The following is a 22,065-nucleotide window of genomic DNA, read 5'->3' on the forward strand; positions in this document are numbered from 1 at the left end:
TTCTTTGATATTTCTTCCCAGCAGGCAGTGGTGCGGGAGATGTTTACACTCCAGACAGTGAGATGATGAAGCTGTCTGAGACTCGCACATCCACGCTTAGTTAACTCTGAATGCTACTGAAACTCTGAACATTTCATTAGAATTAATTACGGAGACTTTAAGATAAGATCCTTAAAGATGAGTTTGCTCATTTACTCAGCCGTTCCAAAGTTGTAAGAGTTACTTTCTTATGTGGTGTCTAAAGATGTTAATGTCATTTCCTATACAACAAAACCAAAAAATGTCAAAAAGTATGATGTATGACAAAAGTACAAAAAAATAAATAAAGAAAATAAAAATTTAAAAAATAATACATTTTTGTGATAGATAGATAGATAGATAGATCTAGGAAACATTTCTCATTTTCATTTAGTTTACCTTGATGTATCAAAATCATTAAAACTAAAACTAATATAAAAATTAATAAAAACAAACACTATATACACATACAAAAAATCTAGTAAAAATGTTTATTAGATTTGAAATAAAAACAAAAATTTTGAATAAAAACAAAAACTATATAGACATACACACAAATCTAATAAAATGACAAAAACACACAACAAAATAAACTTTTAACAAAAATTAAAATGTAAAATATAAAAATAAAAACGAATTCAAAACATAAATAAACATATATAAAACATAAATAAAAATTATAATGGTATCTCAATGATATTAAAATAACAAACGGTATGTGCAAGCCAGGCTCTTTAAGACACTTTGTGCCAGAACAGAACAATAAAATCTATGACTTCAGAAATTATATTGCAGTGATTTATGATCTGGATCACAAACACAAAGGTGGTGAATTCACCCAGAAACTAGAGTTACTGAGAAGGCTGCAATACTCCGTCATGACTGAACCCCAGAGTTAAGTACTTAACTACAGTTTGCTCCATAATTACATTCCCTGCAATTAGTGCACTGGAAGTCATTCCGGCTGAAGCATCTGCCAAAGGCTGAGAATCAGAACGATCTCGAGGAAGACGGGAAATCTCTCTCACTCATACACCACAAGCCTGGCCAGACGCTGTGTGTCATTTTGACTGCTACAGGGAAACCTATTCAACAAACAGCAATTAAGCTTCAATGATGCCAAACAAATCCATTTGAGAAGGAAGAGTATTATAAAGCCAGGTCAAATTAAACACTCCCTCATAAAAGTGAGTTATTACTACTGTTGGCAGAATACAAAGAAAACACAATAACATCATCGCTGAAAGACAAGGTATAGTGGCGAATGATCACCTAATAAAAACACAATTTAATGCACAATATAATGACATTATGCTGAGCTGGAAAACACATTGTTATTTTAATATAATATATAAACACTATTATAGTATTTATTAATATTTTCAATTTGCTTTCATTCTTCCAGCTTTTATTTTAATGTTAGTTTAAGTTTTAGTAATTTTGCCATGTGCTATTGTAATTTTTTTTAAATATACATTTCATTTATTCCAGTTTTAGTGATTTTAGTACTTAAACTTGGTTTATTTCAGCTAACATTTCAAAATATTTTATAATGGTTTTATTTAAACTTTTTCTATTTTGCTTTCATTTATTTTTATTAGTGAGTTTAGTACTTAAACTTTATTTCAGTTAGTTGCCAAGGCAGCATTTCTAAATTTCTATTTTTTTTTTTTTTAATCTAATACTTATATTTTAGCAATGAAAACTTATTTTTAAATAAGTTTACATTTTACAATAGCAATACTGAAACAAATGCACACATAATCACATCGCATTCATCGTTTCTAAAATCAGATGCAACAAACGGCTTAAAAACAACAAAGAAAACCATTAACAGTCACTCATATCAGACACAACTGTCACGCTCAGGTCGAGGAAAGGCACACGAAGACGACGATAACCTCACTAAGATTTAATAGTACGCCAAGATGAAGAAGACAGGCTCATAACAGCAATAACAAACAGCGCACTGAGCTTAAATGAGGAGCTAATGAGGGCAACACAGGAGCAGGAGGTTAACTGATAATGAACTAAACAAGATAATGACCTGATGAACTAAACTAGGAGAGGAACAAAACCAAATAAGGGCAAACAGGAAAAGAAAACTCAAAAAACAAAACAACACAGAACTGCAAAATGTCTGTGCCAGAGAAAATATGAACTTTATATTCCATGTCAAACATCTATATCTGGCCCATTTTAAAATGTATTAAATTTTAAAGCACAGTTCTGATTTGTCAAAGTCATTATGTCCTATTAATTTCTTAGTTATGTCGTTGTAGCGAATCAGCTCATGGGGAAATATGAATAATTAATCATAACTAGTTATAATTAGTTATAAATATTTAGATCCGCTGTAGATATTTACTTGACCTCTCAGGGTCTAGTAATTAATTATATTAAGTCTTTGTCTCTAAAGACCATGTATGATATGCTGCGTTCAAGTCCTCCTGGGACATTCGTACTTACGAGTTGACAAGTCGTAATTACGACGTCAGGTGCGTTCAAGTCAGTTTAGTCGGCACAAGATGGCGGTGTACCTTCTTTTAATAAATTACAAGAAAATACAACAGTCCATCGATTCCGCCATGTTTCTCATTGTCACGCCCCCAACTCGGAAACTCGGGGCTTAAAGAAATTTTCGAGTTTCCCACTCGTAATAACGACTTTGTGGTGGCGTTCATGTACGTTCAACTCGTAAATACGATCTATCCGACATGACTTGAACGCACCAATAGATCGTGCAGCATTTAGGCTTGTACACTGTGCAGCGAGTAAAAGCACAAAATAATTTCCTTGTAACATTCGGAAAATCCTCGGATCTTCTAATACTGTTTATTTAAGCATTAAATCGCCAAGATTTATATAAAGAATAAATGCAATCTTTAATATCTAAGCAGAAACATACGATGCGAAAGCCTGTGATTCAGACCATAAATACTGACTCATGGTGTGTGTTATTTTTACCTGTTGTAAAGGTTATGAGAGTTTTCATATCCATATGCCAAAGAGCTCTGTGGACTGTTTTTGTATTTGAATGCGCTTTTCCCACATACACTAATCACCTAATTGGATCGATTATTAATTTGTCAAATGGAGCATTACAGGTTTGTGTGCTAAAAGGTGTGGCACAGAGTTTTTCTGTGTGAAAGTGTCAAGGTTAGATAAAGACACAAAGTGCATTCTATTAGATGAGACGAAGAAACATTCAATGCATCATGACAGATAAACACCTTAGACTCTAAGAATAGTGAGAATGAGGAGTCATAAGCACCGCAGACGACTTAATGAGAGAGTCTAGAAATGATCCTGACCAAACAAATGAGAGCGTGTAGCTGAGAAAGTGTGCAGTTTAAAGTACAGCTTGCTACCGAGTCATGCTATTATACTTCAGTCTGTCAGATTTAATCATCAGTGTTACCGAACACACAGAAAATCCTGAAGATGATTACTGACTTGATGAAGAAGCCTACACCTCTTCCTCCCACAGAAACACAGTTGTCAAGAGAGCAGGAGTCGTAATAATTCCCAGGAACACCTCAGACGGGATAAAAACACCACTGCAATTGATGAGGAAACACAACAATGCCTGTATTTCCAAAAACAGTTTAGGAGATTTGGGCAAGATCCCCAAATTCACAGACATACAGTATGATTTTTGTCAAATTAACAGTCACAGCATCTAACCCTCGTTTTGTAATCCTGATGTTTCTGTATTGCATATGCAAATTCAAATCCATACAGTCTATTCTCCAAATCCAAGAACACTAACAGATGCCTCTATTCTGCATTTTGTCTAATTTCATACATTTTTTCAAATCGCAAATTATACCTGCATGACAGTTTGAGTCAAAGTAGAAGGAGATCACATGATTGTCACTAATTCACTTACTTTTGATTAGTCAACTAGAAATGCTGCAGAATATATAAAAAGAGAGAGATGTATATATATCATATCTTACATCAGGGTTATTATAGTTAATTAAAGCTATACAAAAAAGTAATGTAAAAGTGTAAAAAAAGAAAAAAAATGATGATAAAATCAAATATTAACATAACTTATTTCAAACTTATTTTATTATAACTTATTTTGATTTCAGCAAGTTGCCAAAGCTAGTTACTCGATTTACAAAAAATAATTAAAACTTAAAACTTATTTTATTATATTTTATATTTATTATATTTATATAGTTTTTATTAATTTTAACTATATTTCGTTTAACATATGTATATTTATAATCATATAGTAAAAACATATTTATATTTTGTCATGTTGACTTATTCTAAAAATTTTAATTTTAACATATTGAAATATTTTATAAACTTTAATAAAACTTTCTAATAAAATATTTTACAAAACAATAACTAATAAAAATTAAACACAAAATTACTAAAACTTTAAATAAAATTAAAATGAAAACAGAATATACAAAAATAAAAATGAATTCAAAATATTAAAACTGCAATATTATCTCAATGATACTAAAATAATCCTATAAACTTTAATATTACAATTTTACATTAATATTACAAACTTTTAAAACATTTATTTTTTAAATGTTTCTATATCCTAAAACTTTCAGTTCCGTTTAAATAATGATTTTCAATGTGGTCTAAGAGCCCACTGTATCACTGGATCACAATATTACAAATACGACCATTTACTGCGTGAGGTCCATAGACTGTATAAAAACATGTCGTGTAAATTTGTTGAGGGACGTTAAATGGGCCAACACTGCACCCTGCTGACGCAAAAGGAAAATTAAATACGACATAATCTTTCTAGTCCATCACATCATTTTCAAACAAATATGCTGCCTTCTCTCACATATTACATCAAATACATTCTTACAGCGGATCTCAATATAAGCGACGCTTCATGGCCTAGGCGGCGTGTCTATTTAATAAATCTCTTATTTTAATTCTTCACGGTGTATTTTTGATTAAATGTGTAATAAAATGTCTCTGTGTCTCTATCAGCTGTAAATAAGTATCTAAGTAACAGTCATTTTTGTTACTTTTCATTATTTTACATTTGTATTTATTATTCGCTTTTGTTTGTGTTCTATTGGCGGTGGCTTACACAGAACGCATGCGTTTTTAACTTGAGCGTCGCGTTTTTAGAACGTCGCGAGACGCTGCAAAAGACGCGAGCGCAACGCTCAACGACCGCTTCTGATTTGATCACGACAAACGACTGTGATTGGTCCATCCTTACATCCTTGCTGTTACTTTTCTCCGCGCTTGTTATATAATAGCCATAATACAGTTTTGAGGTGATAACAATATAGCGATTATTGGGGAGGAATTTCATTCGTGTCACAGGTATGATCGCATGGTATTAATAGATATAAACAATTACACGTTCCAGTGCAAAAATATCTCCAATAAAACAATAAATAAATAAATAAATACCAGATGTATTTGAAGACTGGCTGGCTAGTGCCCTCTTATATGTCAAATTTCTGTCTTTTTGTTATCATTATTTTGCATTTCTTTTTTTTTTTTGAGGGGGGGAGGGTTCACACAGAAGGCATGCGTAACTTCAGCGTCGCGTTTTTAATACGTGACGCGAACGCAACGGTCGAAGGCGTCCGTCTAGCGCGTGTTTATGTAGAAAAACAATAGGAAAGCAGCGCACACGCATGTTCTAACAAATACAATACATACATTCCCTCTACAAGACCTAAATGAAAATAAAAGCAGGTCATGTCAGCCATGTGGGTTGTGTAATAGGATACACAGAGCTTCCAATTGGTCCACATTAGTCTCGTGGAGTCAAAACGATCCTCCTCTTCCTTTTCCGCGCAGCAGCAGCGTTTTCCCGCGAACTCTCAGCTCCACAATAACTCGGTTGAGCTGGACAGTTCTGGGTATTTTTGAATAATTAAACACTATATTGCGCGCGCAGCACCCTTTTGGAGACATGGCGAAGCAAAGTTCTCTTTTTAATTTCTTCACGAAGTCGCCGCCTCTCGCGGTGAAGGCCAAATCTAACCCGTCTCCAGTGGAGGCAGATGCAGTGAGCAGATCCAACACCTCACCCAAAGAAGAAGCCAAAGTCAACAGCAAGAAAACGCCATCAAAACCCCTCAAGTCTCAAACTATAGCTGGACATGCCAAACTATTCGGAGAGAAAGCAGTCAATGCAAAAGAGAGGTAACGTTACAGTAACTGCATAGTAAATGTGCAGTGCAAAGATTTTGTACTTGTTACCATGGTGACACCATGTCAGTACCACGGTACAGTAATATACTTTAACAGTACTTTGATATATGCAATAGCACTAAAAAAATGGTATTTACAAGTGAAATGGTATTCTTCAAGTAACGTTACCTTAGTGTACTGTTACAGTACTGTTTTGTCATGACTGTGCCATGAAATTTACATTTAAGTATTTTATTGCAAGGCATTTCCTACAATATAATGTTACATTTTTAGGTGTAAATGAAATGTATGCATTATTTAATAGCAGTAACGGAGAAGTAACTTACATGGGCTTTGGACATTGTTAAACCATGTTTTGGACACTCGCGAGTCATGACAAACGTACCGCCTCGTGCATTTTGCAAGTATTAGTTGAATAATTTGAATTTTGTAGATTATTGGCACTGTCAGAGACTTCATTATGAAAATTTACCGGAGGATTGTGTCTAAAATTTGACTCCACGTGCTATTTACTTCTGCGTGTTTGGCGGGAGACTTTGTGGAAGTGGGTGGATCAAGTTTCCCAGCGATTTTTTTTTCTAGCCAGTTTTGACCAATAGGAGCGTCCGTTACAAAAAAATCTCCATAGCAACCATACGTTCCGTTAAAATCCGCTACTACAGAAGTCGTTACTCTAAAATAATACAACATTAATTTTAGATTATTATATGCAATATAATAGTATATATGAGACGAAAAAGGAGTCTTAAGAAGAACTATTTTCTAGCACGTTTTTACCAATAGGAGCGTCCGTTACAAAAATTCTCCATAGCAACCATACTTTACGTTAAAATCCGCTACTGCGGTTATAGTCACTCTAAAATAATACATTAATTTTAGGTCTATATAAACGATAGATGAATATATATGAGGCGAAAACGAGTGCAAGAACCCTGAAAGCATGTTGTTTATTGTTACGACATTATTGGTATTTTTATTTACAGTATTTTGTATATAGTATTTATTTAGTATGTAGTTATATACTGTTACCAGTTCCTTATTTTATTAAGCTTATATATGGTTTGTTCTGTGTTCTTTAAATTACTATATTTAATGTTTACTCTGTCGGGTCTGTGACTGCTTTAAATGTGTTAATATATAAAATGATAGTTATGAAAAGTACAGTAATGTCATACTAATTTACAAATCAATTACTTTTAGCAGTGTGACATGTTGTACTGCATCTAAACTTGTTATAAACAACATTTTCAAGTTTTCTGTACTTAATATTGAACATAGTTTGTTTAATGAGTTTTTATTGATGAACCAGATAATATTTTTGTACCATATTTTAGGTGGATATGTGATTTTGCTCTTGCTTTATTTGAATGAATGTCTCACAAAGATCATTGTTTCTCTCCAGCAGAGAACCGTCATCTATATTTAGCGCTGGCACTCTGGTTTGGGCCAAGATGGAAGGCCATCCCTGGTGGCCCTGTATGATTGTTCCTCAGCCTCTCACCGGACAGCAGATGAGGGGCCGTGGCCGAGAGCAAAGACTCCACGTTCACTTCTTTGATGAACCACCAACCCGAGGTTGGGTTAACACAAAATACATAAGAGAGTATCAAGGTGAGCAGGTCTTTATTTCCAGAAGAACATCGTCTTTGTCAACTTTCTTCTCAAGTTAGAGTATAAAGAATTATTCAAATGTGAAAAAATATTTTATTCTGACCTTACATACTTGTTCCTTAAAGGCTCTGATAGCGCAGATGCCAAATCAGGTGGAGTGTTCTTCAGCGGTAAGCCTGTGATCCGTAAAGCGATGGAGCTGGCAGATGTTGCGATGAAGGACAGTCCTGAGCAGAGACTGAAGATGTCCATGTGCATGGATCCTTCAGGTGACGAAGAGGAAGATGATGAGGATATGGAGGTGAGCAAACACTAGAGTAAAGAAAATTAATATTCACATAAAAGACACATTCAGTTTGAAGAGGATCGTTAAACTAAAAATTAACTTGTCTTAGTCTTTCCAAATCTGTATGACTGACTTCTCAATGTTACCGTGCATAGTGTCTACAGCCAAAAACAACACAGAAAAGCAGCATAGTAGTTTATGCGACTTGGGTACTATATTCCAACATTTTTTAAGTCATGCAATAGCTTTGCACAAGGAACAGGAAATTAAAGTAATTATTTACTGAAAACTGGCCTCTTTCTTTTTCACTTGTAGCTACTTTTTCATGGAATGTAAAAAGCAACATTAACATTCACCAAAATGTTCTCTTTAAATTTGTAAGAATAAAGTCATACCGGTTTGCAACAACACAGAGGAACAGGAAATTAAAGTAATTATTTACTGAAAACTGGCTTTTCAAACTTTCTTTTTCACTTGTAGCTACTTTTTCATGGAATGTAAAAAGCAACATTAACATTCACCAAAATGTTCTCTTTAAATTTGTAAGAATAAAGTCATACCGGTTTGCAACAACACAGGTAAGTTTAAGTAGTTTTTAGGGGGATGAACTAAAGAGAAAATATTGACTTGTTGATCATTCATGTTTTAGCAGTTGCCTGTCAGCATCTGTCAAACAAAGTGTTTCTGTTGTGCATGCAAGCTTTGACTACAAAAGTAAAATCTAATAACTTCTTTCTACTTCTCTCAGAAATATAGGCGCAATGTGAGTTCACAGTTGCAATTTGCATAAACCATCATTTGCATTATTGCATTGCAAAACAACATTTGCATTATTTTAATTTCATTATGTAATATTTTATTGTAGGTTGATAAATCAACCTTATCAGATGCAGAAATGTCTGAGGAAGAGGTTAAAGAAAAGGCGAAGGCCAGTCGACATTCATCTCGTGCTGCAGCTGAAAAAGGTCAAAAGCCGAAGCGTCGCCGAATCGTGGTGGCGTCTGACAGCGATGACTCTGGTGAAGAGTTCAAACCTGATCAGGCAGGAGGAAGCAGTGACGAGGATGACGAGGAGGGAGTGAGTAGCGGGGCTGAGGAAAAAGAAAGCGAGCCGGAGACTGAACCAGACAGCCCTGTGAAACAGGTGAAGCGCAAACGTCCTTCAGAAAAGCTTGCTAAGTCAAAGAGCAAACCAGACCCCCCAAAACGAGCACCTGCAGCTGTTTCATCAGTGACATCGGGCACCAAATCTCGACTTTCTGCTTTCTCCGCACCGGACAACTTCGAAAGTCAGAGCGGCAGCGCAAACGGGACGGATGGAGAACCAACTGTGTGGGACCACGAGAAGCTCGAGTGGCTGCAAGACTGCAAGAGAAAGGATGCACAGCGCAAACGTCAGTCTGACGAAAACTACGACCCTACGACTCTATACGTACCCGAAGATTTCCTTAACCGGACGACGCCTGGAATGCGCCGTTGGTGGCAGCTGAAATCTGAGATGTTTGATACCGTTCTGTTCTACAAAGTCGGTAAGTTCTACGAGCTCTACCACATGGACGCTGTGATTGGCGTCAATGAACTCGGTCTTACCTTCATGAAGGGTACTTGGGCCCATTCTGGCTTCCCGGAAATCGGCTTTGGACGCTTCTCAGACGTGCTCGTGCAAAAGGGCTACAAAGTGGCTCGCGTGGAACAGACCGAGACCCCTGAGATGATGGAAGCTCGATGCAAGACGTTGGCACGTCCCACTAAATTCGACCGCGTTGTCAAGCGAGAGGTTTGCCGAATCATCACGCGAGGGACTCAGACGTACAGCGTGCTCGACGGCGCCCCTTCTGAAACTCAAAGCAAGTATCTGTTGAGCATTAAAGAGAAGAGCGAGGAGGACAGCGCGGGACACAGACACATCTACGGGGTGTGTTTCATTGACACCTCGGTGGGACACTTCCATATCGGTCAATTCCAGGATGACCGTCATTGTTCCCGTTTGCGTACTCTGGTGGCACATTATTCTCCAGCCCAGGTGCTTTACGAGAAGGGCAACCCGTCAGCTGAGACGCTAAAAATCTTTAAGGCCATCTTGTCTTCAACTCTACAAGAAGGCCTCAATGCTGGTTCGCAGTTTTGGGATGCGCAGAAGACCCTCAAGGTCCTTGCAGAGGAAGACTACTTCAACGAAAGCAAAACCGACGATGAAAAGGCATCAGTGTTGCCTTCGACTCTAAAAGCAATGGCGTCCGAATGCGATGCTTTAAGTCTCACTCCAAAAACAGGTTATGAACTTGCTCTTTCTGCACTTGGCGGATGCATGTTCTACTTGAAGAAATGTCTAGTGGATAAGGAGCTTTTTTCAATGGGAAACTTCGAGGAGTATGTTCCTGTCGACGTGGAGATGGAGCAGGCTGGAGGAGCATCGTGTTTCTTTGCCCAGACTCGTCAACGAATGGTTTTGGATGGAGTGACCCTTGCTAACCTTGAGATCCTTCAGAACAGCTCAACTGGAGGTCCAGAGGGAACCCTACTTGAGCGACTGGACATGTGTTGCACTCCCTTTGGCAAACGCTTGCTAAAGCAATGGCTCTGTGCCCCTCTTTGCAATCCATCCTCCATTGGAGATCGCTTAGATGCCATGGAGGACCTGATGGGTGCGCCGTCCCAAGCGGCCGAAGTCACAGACCTGCTAAAGAAGCTTCCGGATCTTGAAAGACTGCTTAGCAAGATCCACAGCATGGGTACTCCTTTGAAAGGACAGGACCATCCGGACTCCCGAGCCATTCTGTACGAAGAAGTCGTCTACAGCAAACGCAAGATCGCCGACTTTCTCGCCGCACTTGAGGGCTTTAAAGTTATGAGAGAAATCGCGTCGATCATGGAGCCCGTTGCGGAAGGCTTCAAATCTAAACTGCTGCGTCAAGTGATGCTCCTCAAGACTGAAAACAAAGATGGGCTTTTCCCCGACCTTTCACCAGAGCTCAAACGCTGGGATACAGCTTTTGACCATCAGAAAGCTCGCACCTCAGGCGTCATCACGCCAAAGGCCGGCTTCGATCCAGAGTTCGACCAAGCTTTAAATGGGATAAAAGACTGTGAGAGAAGCCTGCAGGAATACCTGGACCGACAGAAGAAGCGACTGGGCTGTAAGAATATGTCTTATTGGGGAACGGGAAGGAACCGCTACCAGCTCGAAGTTCCAGACAGTGTTTCCGAGAGAAGCTTGCCAGAGGAGTACGAGGTGAGGTCCACTAAGAAAGGCTGGAAACGGTACTGGACTAAGGAGATTGAACGGCTGTTTTCAGAGCTACAGAGCTGGGAAGACAAACGAGACGCAGCGCTTAAGGACTGCATGAGAAGACTCTTCTACAATTTCGACAAGAATTGCAAAGACTGGCAGACAGCGGTTGAATGCATGGCAGTGCTTGGTAAGAAAAATCAACTCTATAGTTTGTTTAAACTTTCAACTGTGTTGATATACAAAAAAAGGAGAAGAGAACACATTGTTTTTCCTATTCATCAAAATATACTACATGCATCATATGTACATCATATATACCATACTTTACATCAAAAATGCCAACATGCTCTGTTCATTCATAATTTTTCAACTCCAATCTGAAAATAAGCGTTTTTTTCAACTTGGGCTGTAGTTTATGTAGCTCTTCTTTATGGATAGGTGGTCAAAGTGTTGATTTGAGCTAGTTACCAATGCATTTACATGCACAACAAAATGCTGATAAAAAGCAGCTTGTTAAAACAGGTTTTAAAGGTTTATGTGTAAATCAATAAGCTGACAATGCAAGACACAAACGTCTTTGAACGTTGCACTTACATCTTTTGCAGCATCTTGGGCATTAACAGGAGAGTTAAAAAGTTAAATGTTTAAAAAATAATTAATTTTTTTTTCCATTTCACTGCCCTGCAAGTCTGCATTTTAAAAAGTCAGACATTCACATTCAAAATCAAGGATACAGGGTTTATGTAAATCGCTAATGATCTTTTCATGACATATATTGAGGTGTTTACATGACCTTACAGATTGTTGCCTTAAGCGTAATGTGCAAGACTGTAAATGAATTCAATTTAATTAATTCAAACGTTTTAGCAGCATGTTGCATTATTTGGCATTGAAAATGGTCACCGAATGGTTGTATGCACAATTACACCAAGTCATTCAAATTCTTAACACTATTTTTAAATTTTGAGTCCAGTGTGTCTATAACATTTACTATTGGAAACTGAGTTTAATATAAAAGTTTGTTTTTTTTTTTCCAGAATTTGAGGTTAAGATAATTGTAAATGCCACGCTTACTGAAAAAATGAGTGATATTTGTAATAGAATGCACAATGATATGTTCTTGTTCTCTCCACCTCTGCAGACGTGCTGTTGAGCATGTCCCGGTACAGTCAGAGCGGCGACGGGCCCATGGCGAGACCAGAGATAGTTCTCCCGGGTGATGGGTCTCAGTCACGCCCCTTCCTGGATCTCAGAGGGTCCCGTCACCCTTGCGTCACCAAGACCTTCTTCGGTGATGACTTCATCCCCAATGACATCTTCATCGGCTGCCCTGGTAGTGAAGAAGATGATGATGATAATGGTAAAGCACTTGCCCCGTGTGTATTGGTCACCGGTCCAAACATGGGAGGCAAGTCCACCCTAATGAGACAGGTGAGTGTTGCTAATCAGTTTTCAACAAAGACAATCTTTATGGTGTGTTGACCTTCTTCGGTGATGACTTCATCCCCAATGACATCTTCATCGGCTGCCCTGGTAGTGAAGAAGATGATGATGATAATAATGGTAAAGCACTTGCCCCGTGTGTATTGGTCACCGGTCCAAACATGGGAGGCAAGTCCACCCTAATGAGACAGGTGAGTGTTGCTAATCAGTTTTCAACAAAGACAATCTTCATGGTGTGTTAAGACCGTAATCATTGTTTTTGGGGTATAAAACTGAATTAATGTCCAACAGTCCACCAATCTTAAATTATAATTTAATGCATTGAATAGCAATACCGAATGTATTACACATGCAATTCTTTTCCTGAATACATTTTGCATACAGACACTTTTATCCAAAATGACTTGCATTGCATTCAGAGTATACTTTTTTTTTTTTTTTTTATGATTCCGCTACAGAAATTAAATTCAGTTTTCAGTTTTACTAAAGAAAGGCTGGAAACGGTACTCTACTAAGGACATTTCACTAAATCCAGATCTGGTGTGACTTTCCCATGTATTTTTTTTAAATAATTTTGAGCCACACCAAAATCATTCTGAACTGAATTGTGATCGAATTTCAAATTACATTGTGCTTTGCATTGTTTAGTAAAGAATTGTAATCGATTTATTGTCAGAGCAGATAATTATACCCTTACATCCCTCATCGTTTAATAGTGACTTTGAATGTAGTTGAGAAACATTTAGGCAAATTTCACCCTATAATGTGTTGAGCAGCTGTTCAGGCAGGAAGGAGGATGTGGTTTGAGCTCTTATTTATGGAAATGCCGGTGTCTCTATCATGCTTTTGTTTAGGCCTGTAAATTCTACTGATGAACATAAAAAAATAATAATAATTAAATCTATAAAAATCATGGATCTTGTTTTTTTTATTATTATTTGAAATGTTTTTTTATTGTATTTTTTAAATAAAAGAAAGAAGGATTTGGTTTGAGCTCTTATTTATGGGAATTGCAGGTTTCTATATCATGTTTTTAGTCTGTTTAGTTGTTCAGGCCTGGAAATCCTGTCAATAAACAAAACCATAATAATAATAATAACAACAACATATTAATAAAATCTTTAAATGTCATAAAATTAGCATTTCTATATTATTTAAAATATATACAGTATATATATATTTTTTTTTAATGAAAAGGAATTTGTTCAAAAGGAGTGGGAAATATTGTAGAACTACACAAATTTATTAACCTCATATTAATTGTATGGAATGTTTGTACTTTTGAAAATATTTCCTCTTACCGCAGGACTATTGAAGTGACCTAAACGTTGATGTAACGTAAAAATGTTAATGCCCAGTTAAAATGAAATAAAGTAATATGCACATTCTATCAGATGTTACCCTGTGTTCTCTTATAAAACGTGTTTTATGTGGCTGTGTCTTGTTCAGTGTGGTCTGGAGGTGATTTTGGCCCAGCTGGGCTGCTATGTACCTGCTGAGAGTCTGCGTCTCTCTCCCGTGAACCGAGTCTTCACTCGTCTTGGCGCCTCTGATCGTATAATGTCAGGTACGTTGCCACTTGTTTCTTATCGGTTCAACCCTCATGTGTGAGCTTCAGTCTGGATACTTAATAGACCATGTTTGGTTTTCTAGGTGAAAGTACGTTCTTTGTGGAGCTGAGCGAGACAGCCAGCATCCTGCTGCACGCCACCAACCACTCCCTCGTCCTGCTGGATGAACTGGGTGATTTAGTTGCTCATCACACATTAAATTTTGCACACACTAAATGAAAAGCGAAATTCTAAATTGAGTCAGTTCTAACCTTTTCCTTTGCTTGAACTGCAGGCAGAGGTACAGCCACGTATGACGGCACAGCCATCGCCAGCGCTGTGGTGCAGGAGCTGTCAGAAAAGATCTGCTGCCGGACCCTGTTCTCCACTCATTACCACTCACTGGTGGAGGACCACGTCCAGGACCCCGCTGTCAGACTCGGACACATGGTCAGTTTCACTGTCTTCACCTTCATACTGAAAATATCACGCAACTGACCAAAATATTTTACAACAAAAACATTTTCAGTAATATTCTGTGGCCTGCCGATGATTACAATGTAAAATGTTTGGACAAGCATGCAAAAATCATTTAAGCTAATGCACATTAGGATTATTATTATTATTAACAAACTACATCCATTAAAAAAAATGGTTAATTGAAATAATGTTAAATAAAAAAAAAATACAAAAAACTTTTACAATATTTCTCATTTTTGCTTAGCTTAACTTGAAATACTAAAATAAACTAAAATATTGATAAAAAAAAACGATATAGACAAAAACATTAACTAAAATTCAAATGTAAACAGAAAATATAAAAATATGTATATATGAATTAAAAAACAAAAAAGAAAATATGAATAAAAACTTTAATATTGTCTAAATAATACTAAAATATCACACGCATTGTAACTTGGAAAGTGTAAATAAGAAATGTTTAAAAGTAAAAAAAAAATTAAAAGTCTTTAAAAGTACAGACACAAAACTATATATGTACTTGATCCTCTGATACTAGCACTGTCTATTCTATTTCTATTCTCTCTACTAGTTTTCTTTTTATTTGTAAAAAAAAAAAAAAAAAAAATGGTAGGTGTGACTAACTCTTAACTTTTATAAAGAATATCTCTTTGGATTTGAGACTTTAGTCTTTGCAACTTTACAGATCTTCTTTATGCACCAAGAGCTTGTAACACTCCAAAGAGAAAGGAAAAATTGAAATCGCATCATATGACCCCTTTAAAAAATAGAGCCTCTAACACTAACATTATCAATTCTTTTTCTATTCTTTCAACTTTTATTTCTTTATAAAAAAAAGAAGAGAGACCCTCTAACTCTGTTCTCTATTTTTAGCTATTCTATCTACTTGTTTTCTTGTGTATTATAAAAAAAACCTTGCTACGTGTACTGCGTTGGGCTAACCAAGACTTATCACAGCACTTACAAATTATTGCTCTTTTGTTAGATTTGATTGCTTCTGTTGTCATCATTTGTAAGTCGCTTTGGATAAAAGCATCTGCTGAATGACTAAATGTAATGTAAATATAAATAAAAACAACACAATTACGTTAACAAATGAAAACAAAGTATAAAAATAAAAACTAACTCAAAATATTAATAAACTATAATAGGGAATAAATGATAGTAAAATAACACTCATGCCGTGTAACTTTAAAAGTCTAAGTAATAAATGTTTGAATGTAAAAAAAAAAAAAAAAAGCTTTGAAAGTACAGCCATAAAACAATATAGACATATTTAAAAAAATAAATAAAAAAAAATAAATATATATATATATTAACCTAAATTAAAGCAAAGACAGAAAATATAAAAAAGCTCATTCAAAATAGTAATAAAAATTGTAATGGTGTATAAATGATACTAAATTAACTCTATAAATAATGAATGTTTGAAAGTAAAAAATCTTTTAGTCACAAAACTACATATTTTTTATTAAAATGAAATCAGAAAATATAAAAATAAAAATTAATTTACAAATCGTTTACTAACCTTTTCTTTACATCCAGGATTTCAGCTTCTGACATGACTATTTAAAACTGGTAGCTTTCATACATTATATCCGTGAGGTTTAACCAAAAGTTTTTTTTTGTTTTTTTTTCCCCCCAATGCATGTTACTGGTCTTATTGTGAGCAATAGTTTTTGGTGAGATGAAGTGAAATGATCTCGCTGTGTTTCCTGTCAGGCCTGTATGGTGGAGAATGAGTGCGAGGACCCCAGTCAGGAGACCATCACCTTCCTGTACAAGTTCATCGGTGGCGCGTGTCCCAAGAGTTACGGCTTCAACGCGGCTCGCCTGGCGAGCATCCCGGAGGAAGTCATCCAGTCCGGCCATAAGAAGGCCCACGAGTTTGAGAGGAGCACCGTGTCTCTCCGGATATTCAAGTGAGTGACCTTACGATCTGTGTTCTGATTGGACCGTTCAGATTTTTTGCATTGTGACATTTTCATTAAGTACATTTCCCACCAAAATGACCAGAATCTGTGCATTTTAGCGTCGAGTCTTTATTTTACTTTATATTTTTATTTACTTACAGTATTGTTGCAGATGTGTTGATGAAAATGTCACCATGCTAAATTCTTAATACAGGGCTTCTGTAGGGTCTTAAAAAGGTTAATTTGTCCATCCATAAATTAAGGCCTTATAAAGGTCCTAAACCAGAGCAGAAAGTCTTAAATTCATAATCATTGCATTGTTTCATGCATTGCACAAAAAAAGAATAGAAAAGAATATCTTACTATTTTTGTCTTGTTTTCCAGTACAAATATCTAAACATCCTTAATTCAAGATGCATTTACTTGAGATGCAAAATGAAGACAACAAGTCTGTTTTCTGAGAAATTGAACAAAATTAAGTGCGTTTATGCATAAAACAAACATTCTCACTTCATTTTATTGTTCAAATTCTTTGCGTCCCCTTCCATTTAGTCCTTCCGTTTTCTTTAAGTCTTAAAAAGTCGTAAATTTATCTGTACAAAACCTGCAGAAACCCTGCAATGGCTCTAAAAAACAGATCTAAATTAATCGAAAGGACTAAATATATTTATAATGTTACAAATAACTTAGTTTTAAATAGGGATGCACCGATACCACTTTTTCCAGTACTCGCCCGATACCGATACTTTTATTTTTGGTACTTGCCGATACCGATGCCGATACCGATATTTTTATTGCATTTGTACATTTTTTAAATATTGGGTACAGAAACCAAAAGGGTATGTATAATGTTAGTTGGTTAACTTCATTTATCAAATAGATACAGTCAAACCAAAATATATTCAGACACCTTCAACATTTCTCACATTATGCTGTCTGTTGTCAGTGTTTCTTTGTTTGAATATGGCGCTTATCACATGCTGTGTGGCATCGGCGTTTGGTATCGGGGCATTTTAACGAGTACGAGTACAGGAGGCCAGTATCGGGCCCGATACCGATACCAGTATCGGTATCGGTGCATCCTTAGTTTTAAATAAATGCTGTATTATTGTAACTGTTCATAACAGACTCCCGTCAGTCAGGTCTCAGTATAGCGTGCATACGCACATATTTGTGGGTGAAATCTGTGTAGGACCATTAACACAAGACTATTTTTTTCAAATCGGTATAACAAGCGTCTTCATTATCAATTATCAAGAGGTTCTCGCGATATGGCTTAATGTGATTATTAAACTTCAAAAGATGATGATTAATTACATAAATCTGAGCGCTGAACATTTCAAGTCCTGTATTATGCAGAACATGTTTTTTTTCTGTTTATTAAATGCATCTGACATCTAATTAAATGTTGAAAATATAAATCAATCTATATTTACTAAATACAGTTTGAAGCAGAAATGAAAATAAAAAAAGCATACATTGTGTACAAATAAATTAAATAATTTTGCTTGTAAATATCTCCTCATATTCGTTGAGGAAAAACAAATTATTTGAGCATATAATTATAAGCATTATATAACGCAAGTCTTTCAAAGTCGACTGGAGTTATGACTGCTTAAAATGAGGCTTTGCAATCAAACAAAAGTGTCCAACATTAAAACTAATTTTTTCAAATCGGTATAACAAGCGTCTTAATTATCAATTATCAAGAGGTTCTCGCGATATGGCTTAATGTGATTATTAAACTTCAAAAGGTGATGATTAATTACATAAATCTGAGCGCTGAACATTTCAAGTCCTGTATTATGCAGAACATGTTTTTTTTCTGTTTATTAAATGCATCTGACATCTAATTAAATGTTGAAAATATAAATCAATCTATATTTACTAAATACAGTTTGAAGCAGAAATGAAAATAAAAAAAGCATACATTGTGTACAAATAAATTAAATAATTTTGCTTGTAAATATCTCCTCATATTCGTTGAGGAAAAACAAATTATTTGAGCATATAATTATAAGCATTATATAACGCAAGTCTTTCAAAGTCGACTGGAGTTATGACTGCTTAAAATGAGGCTTTGCAATCAAACAAAAGTGTCCAACATTAAAACTAAATAATAGTTTTGATTGAATTTCGTTGAATTAAATGAACAGAAATGCATTCCCCGACCTGTTAAAAGTGAAAATGTTTGTTTATAATGCAAGTTTAGATCCTGTACTAATTTATTTACAATGTTCTCATTTGTTCAACAGGAAGTTGTGCTCATTCGCTGAAAACCCCGCCGCTGACCGCGAGCAGTTCACAACACTGGTTCAGATGATCGGCAGCCTGTGATGGAAAACGTTTTTTCTTTAAGTTCTTCTGTTCACCATTCCATGAGATATTTAGTTGTCACATAGAAAGCAAGCACTCACTACTGAAATGATCTAATAAAGTTTATTTTTAAAAATGTAACACGTTCCTCTGACTAGGAAATTAAACTTTTGATTAATTACTAACAGCTACATAATGGTTATTGAGTACTTCACAATATATTAAGTCTAGATGTCATGGAACATGCATACAATTCAGGCTGTATGAGAACCCACGGTCACCAAATACAGTTGGATGGAGGGGGTGGGGGAAGCACAAAAAAAGCTGTACAGATATTCATCAGAGCTTCAAATCAGCACGAAGCCTCGTTTAAAATCTCCAGCAATGTCACTTCGGCTCATGTCGCCTCGCAGCATTCGGAGCGAAGCGGCGCAAGAACTCGATGCTTTCGCAAGTCTGGCGTCTTTCGGAAGGGTCCGCGCTTTTAAATCCTGCCGTCGACCAATCAGGGTGAGGGGGTGGGGCTAATCATTTAAATCGCTTCCAAACATACGCATATGGGCCAAATCGTTACCACCAGCCTCGTGAAAACACTTCATATCACTTTCATACTCAAAACATTGCTGGAGAATACTTAGTGTTTCTCTCTCTTTTCTCCTCAAATCTCTTTCACAGAAAGAATATACATCCTGCGACATGAGAACAAATACAGCAATCTAAGGTATAAACAACCCCGAAATTAATATACTTACAATAAAATAAAAAGACATTCAAGTACATTTAAGATTTTTGCTTGAAAATACAAAACTACATGAGAAAGCATTAAAATCAAACCTCAAGAACTCGACATCTTTAAAAAAAGCAAAACTGAAGTGCTGGGTCTTTTTTTTTTTTCCATACATATACAAGAGCGCGGTGACGGCTGCATGGGAAGCATCGAGTCTATTCGCTCTGGGTCCGTTTCGCTCGTCATTTTCCACCCCACGAATCCCGAGTCGTCCCAAGAGCGGCAGGGAGAAACGGGATCCACACCGAATCCACAGCAGAACGTCAGTTAAATAGAAATGTTTCCTCTCTGCGTTTACGCAATGCTTTCTTTCTCCAAGAGTTTGTTTGAATCAAATTGAATTATTTCTAGCGTGTAATCTCATCGGAGCACATGGAGTCTGTGGGTTCGGAGCGGCTCTGCTTCAGTTGTGCTGCAGCGTGTTGGACTCTATAGGAGGCGCTGAATCGTACAGCGTGTCTGTGTCGTGCGTCGGCTCTCCGGCTAGTGTGCAAGGGTTCGACAGAGTCCCTGCGCCGCAGTCACAGAAAAACCTGCAGACAGAAACACATTCAGTCACACACTCAAGATGAAGAAATGAGGATTAAAAGAAACTAATATATATAAACACACAAAACAATACAAAATTATATATATGGTTGGTGTATATTAAAGGGGTGGAAAATGTTTCAGAAACTTTCCCCAAAAATTTTTTGGGAAATTTTCGGAAAATTTCCCACTTTTTTGAAATCCTAATTATATATAGAGAGAGAAAATGTGTGTTTTGTATTTTTGTGTTTTAATTTTCTGCTAATCATATATATATATATTAGGGGTGTAACTGTTTACAAAATTCACGGATAGCTGGCTAATCAGAGCACATCTCGCTTTTCAGAACGATGAACTTTGTAAAAATCGACACGTTTCAGAAAGGCGGGGCATAGAGGAGAAACAATAATGTACAGTATGTGGAAAATAATGTTTTTTTTAACCTTAAACCGCATAAACATTTCATTACACCAAATACACAACATAATGTTCTTTTTAGCAGCATCATATGACCCCTTTAAAGCCTAGTGTACTTTTCAAATAAATAATCACTTTGCTTGTAAATGTCTCCTATTATCCCTTTATTAATAAATAAAAGAATTTTTCTTAAAGTTCTTTATGCGCTCTTGCATTTGAATGAATGAATGAATGAATGATGCATTTATATAGTGCTTTTATTGTGTATTGTTGTACACCCAAAGCGCTTTACAATCGTGGGGGGTCTCTCCTCAGCCACCACCAGTGTGCAGCATCCACTTGGATGATTTGTTCATTTATAAATTATAATAACATTGTGACATTATTTGCATGACATTTTTCCTTCCAAATTGTCAATTATAATGCAAAAACATCTATAAATGCAGTAGTATTTTTATTTTAAATCAGCATTACTTAATGGAGCTACAGCAAATAACTACAAGTCATTTTGTACTTATTGTATGTAGTAATGTAATTTTCTTCCCACATTAATGCAAATTTGAGGAGAAAACATGCTTAATTGTTAAAAAAAAAACATCTTTATGGTCCTAAAAATAGGCAAAATAATTCTTGTTTTAGTAGTAAATGCAAAGCAAACTCATAGTAACGCTTGAAGGGAATGACTGACCTATCGTGTCTAATAAACTCTACGTCGTGCCCTTGATGACACTTCTTGATGCAGTTCACACAGATGGCGTTGCGGTCTGTGGTGTTACAGGTGTGACACCTGCACAGAGAAACAGAGGCGTGAGAAAGCAGCCGCCGATGTCACACTGAGATTTCAGAAGGAGGAGCTTTACCTGTAAAAATCGTGCATTGGATAGCTGGTGTAACTGGAAATCTTGTACAAGCACTGACCTCTGCTCACCGCTTTCTCTATGGCATCCTGATTGTTCATGATTTTGTTGTCTGTGAAGAGGATTAAATGAGAATAATGTTCATTTAAAGTCCACTGGATCATGAAGTGAGTGAAATTAAGATGTTTCCACTTTACCTTTCATCGTGACGTTGACGCCAGACGCGAGAAACAACCCACCGAAGCGGTTGTTGAAAATCTGATTGCCTTCTAATGTCGCCGTCGCATGATTCGTGATCTCAATACCTGCAACAGATGGAGCTTAACAATTATTTGTCTATAATGAATATTTAGTATGCATCTCATATCTGTGATTCTATTAAAAAAAAGTAGCATTTTAAGAAATTAAAGTTGTATGCATTTGTATAGTTAAATACATTATACATTTCAAAAATTTTAT

General features: G+C 36.1%; 2 protein-coding genes and 1 long non-coding RNA gene across 4 annotated transcripts in view; 1 reads left to right on the top strand and 2 right to left on the bottom strand.

The window, feature by feature from the left end:
• Positions 1–814: 814 nt before the first annotated feature.
• Positions 815–5,837, bottom strand: LOC107725027 (uncharacterized). The gene is made up of 3 exons (XR_001638074.1): positions 5,760–5,837; positions 3,475–3,607; positions 815–1,103 (listed from the first exon to the last, which is right to left on the bottom strand). It is a non-coding gene; the product is annotated as an uncharacterized LOC107725027 (long non-coding RNA).
• Positions 5,813–19,321, top strand: msh6 (mutS homolog 6 (E. coli)). Of its 2 annotated transcripts, none has more exons than XM_016534128.1 (10): positions 5,813–6,177; positions 7,589–7,797; positions 7,923–8,098; positions 8,949–11,502; positions 12,457–12,746; positions 14,208–14,325; positions 14,412–14,501; positions 14,604–14,758; positions 16,511–16,710; positions 18,957–19,321. In XM_016534128.1, exons 1-10 carry the CDS (start codon positions 5,945–5,947, stop codon positions 19,036–19,038), a joined length of 4,107 nt encoding a protein of 1,368 aa, XP_016389614.1. In that variant the 5' UTR covers positions 5,813–5,944; the 3' UTR covers positions 19,039–19,321. The 2 variants fall into 2 exon arrangements, with proteins under 2 accessions (XP_016389614.1, XP_016389622.1); XM_016534136.1 differs by having other exon boundaries at positions 7,592–7,797.
• A 351-nt stretch (positions 19,322–19,672) lies between these two features.
• The window catches only part of LOC107725019 (F-box only protein 11-like), a 41,189-nt gene continuing 38,796 nt past the window's right edge, over positions 19,673–22,065 (bottom strand). Inside the window, exons 19-22 of the mRNA XM_016534150.1 lie at positions 21,804–21,911; positions 21,610–21,718; positions 21,438–21,536; positions 19,673–20,337 (exon numbers count right to left, since the gene is read on the bottom strand). Of these exons, the coding sequence (XP_016389636.1) occupies positions 20,208–20,337; positions 21,438–21,536; positions 21,610–21,718; positions 21,804–21,911 (446 nt within the window). The 3' untranslated portion in view covers positions 19,673–20,207. The remainder of the gene's footprint in view (positions 20,338–21,437; positions 21,537–21,609; positions 21,719–21,803; positions 21,912–22,065) is intronic.

The sequence above is a fragment of the Sinocyclocheilus rhinocerous genome, unplaced genomic scaffold, assembly GCF_001515625.1.
Source record: "Sinocyclocheilus rhinocerous isolate Xijiao unplaced genomic scaffold, SAMN03320098_v1.1 scaffold823, whole genome shotgun sequence".
Lineage (NCBI taxonomy): Eukaryota > Metazoa > Chordata > Actinopteri > Cypriniformes > Cyprinidae > Sinocyclocheilus > Sinocyclocheilus rhinocerous.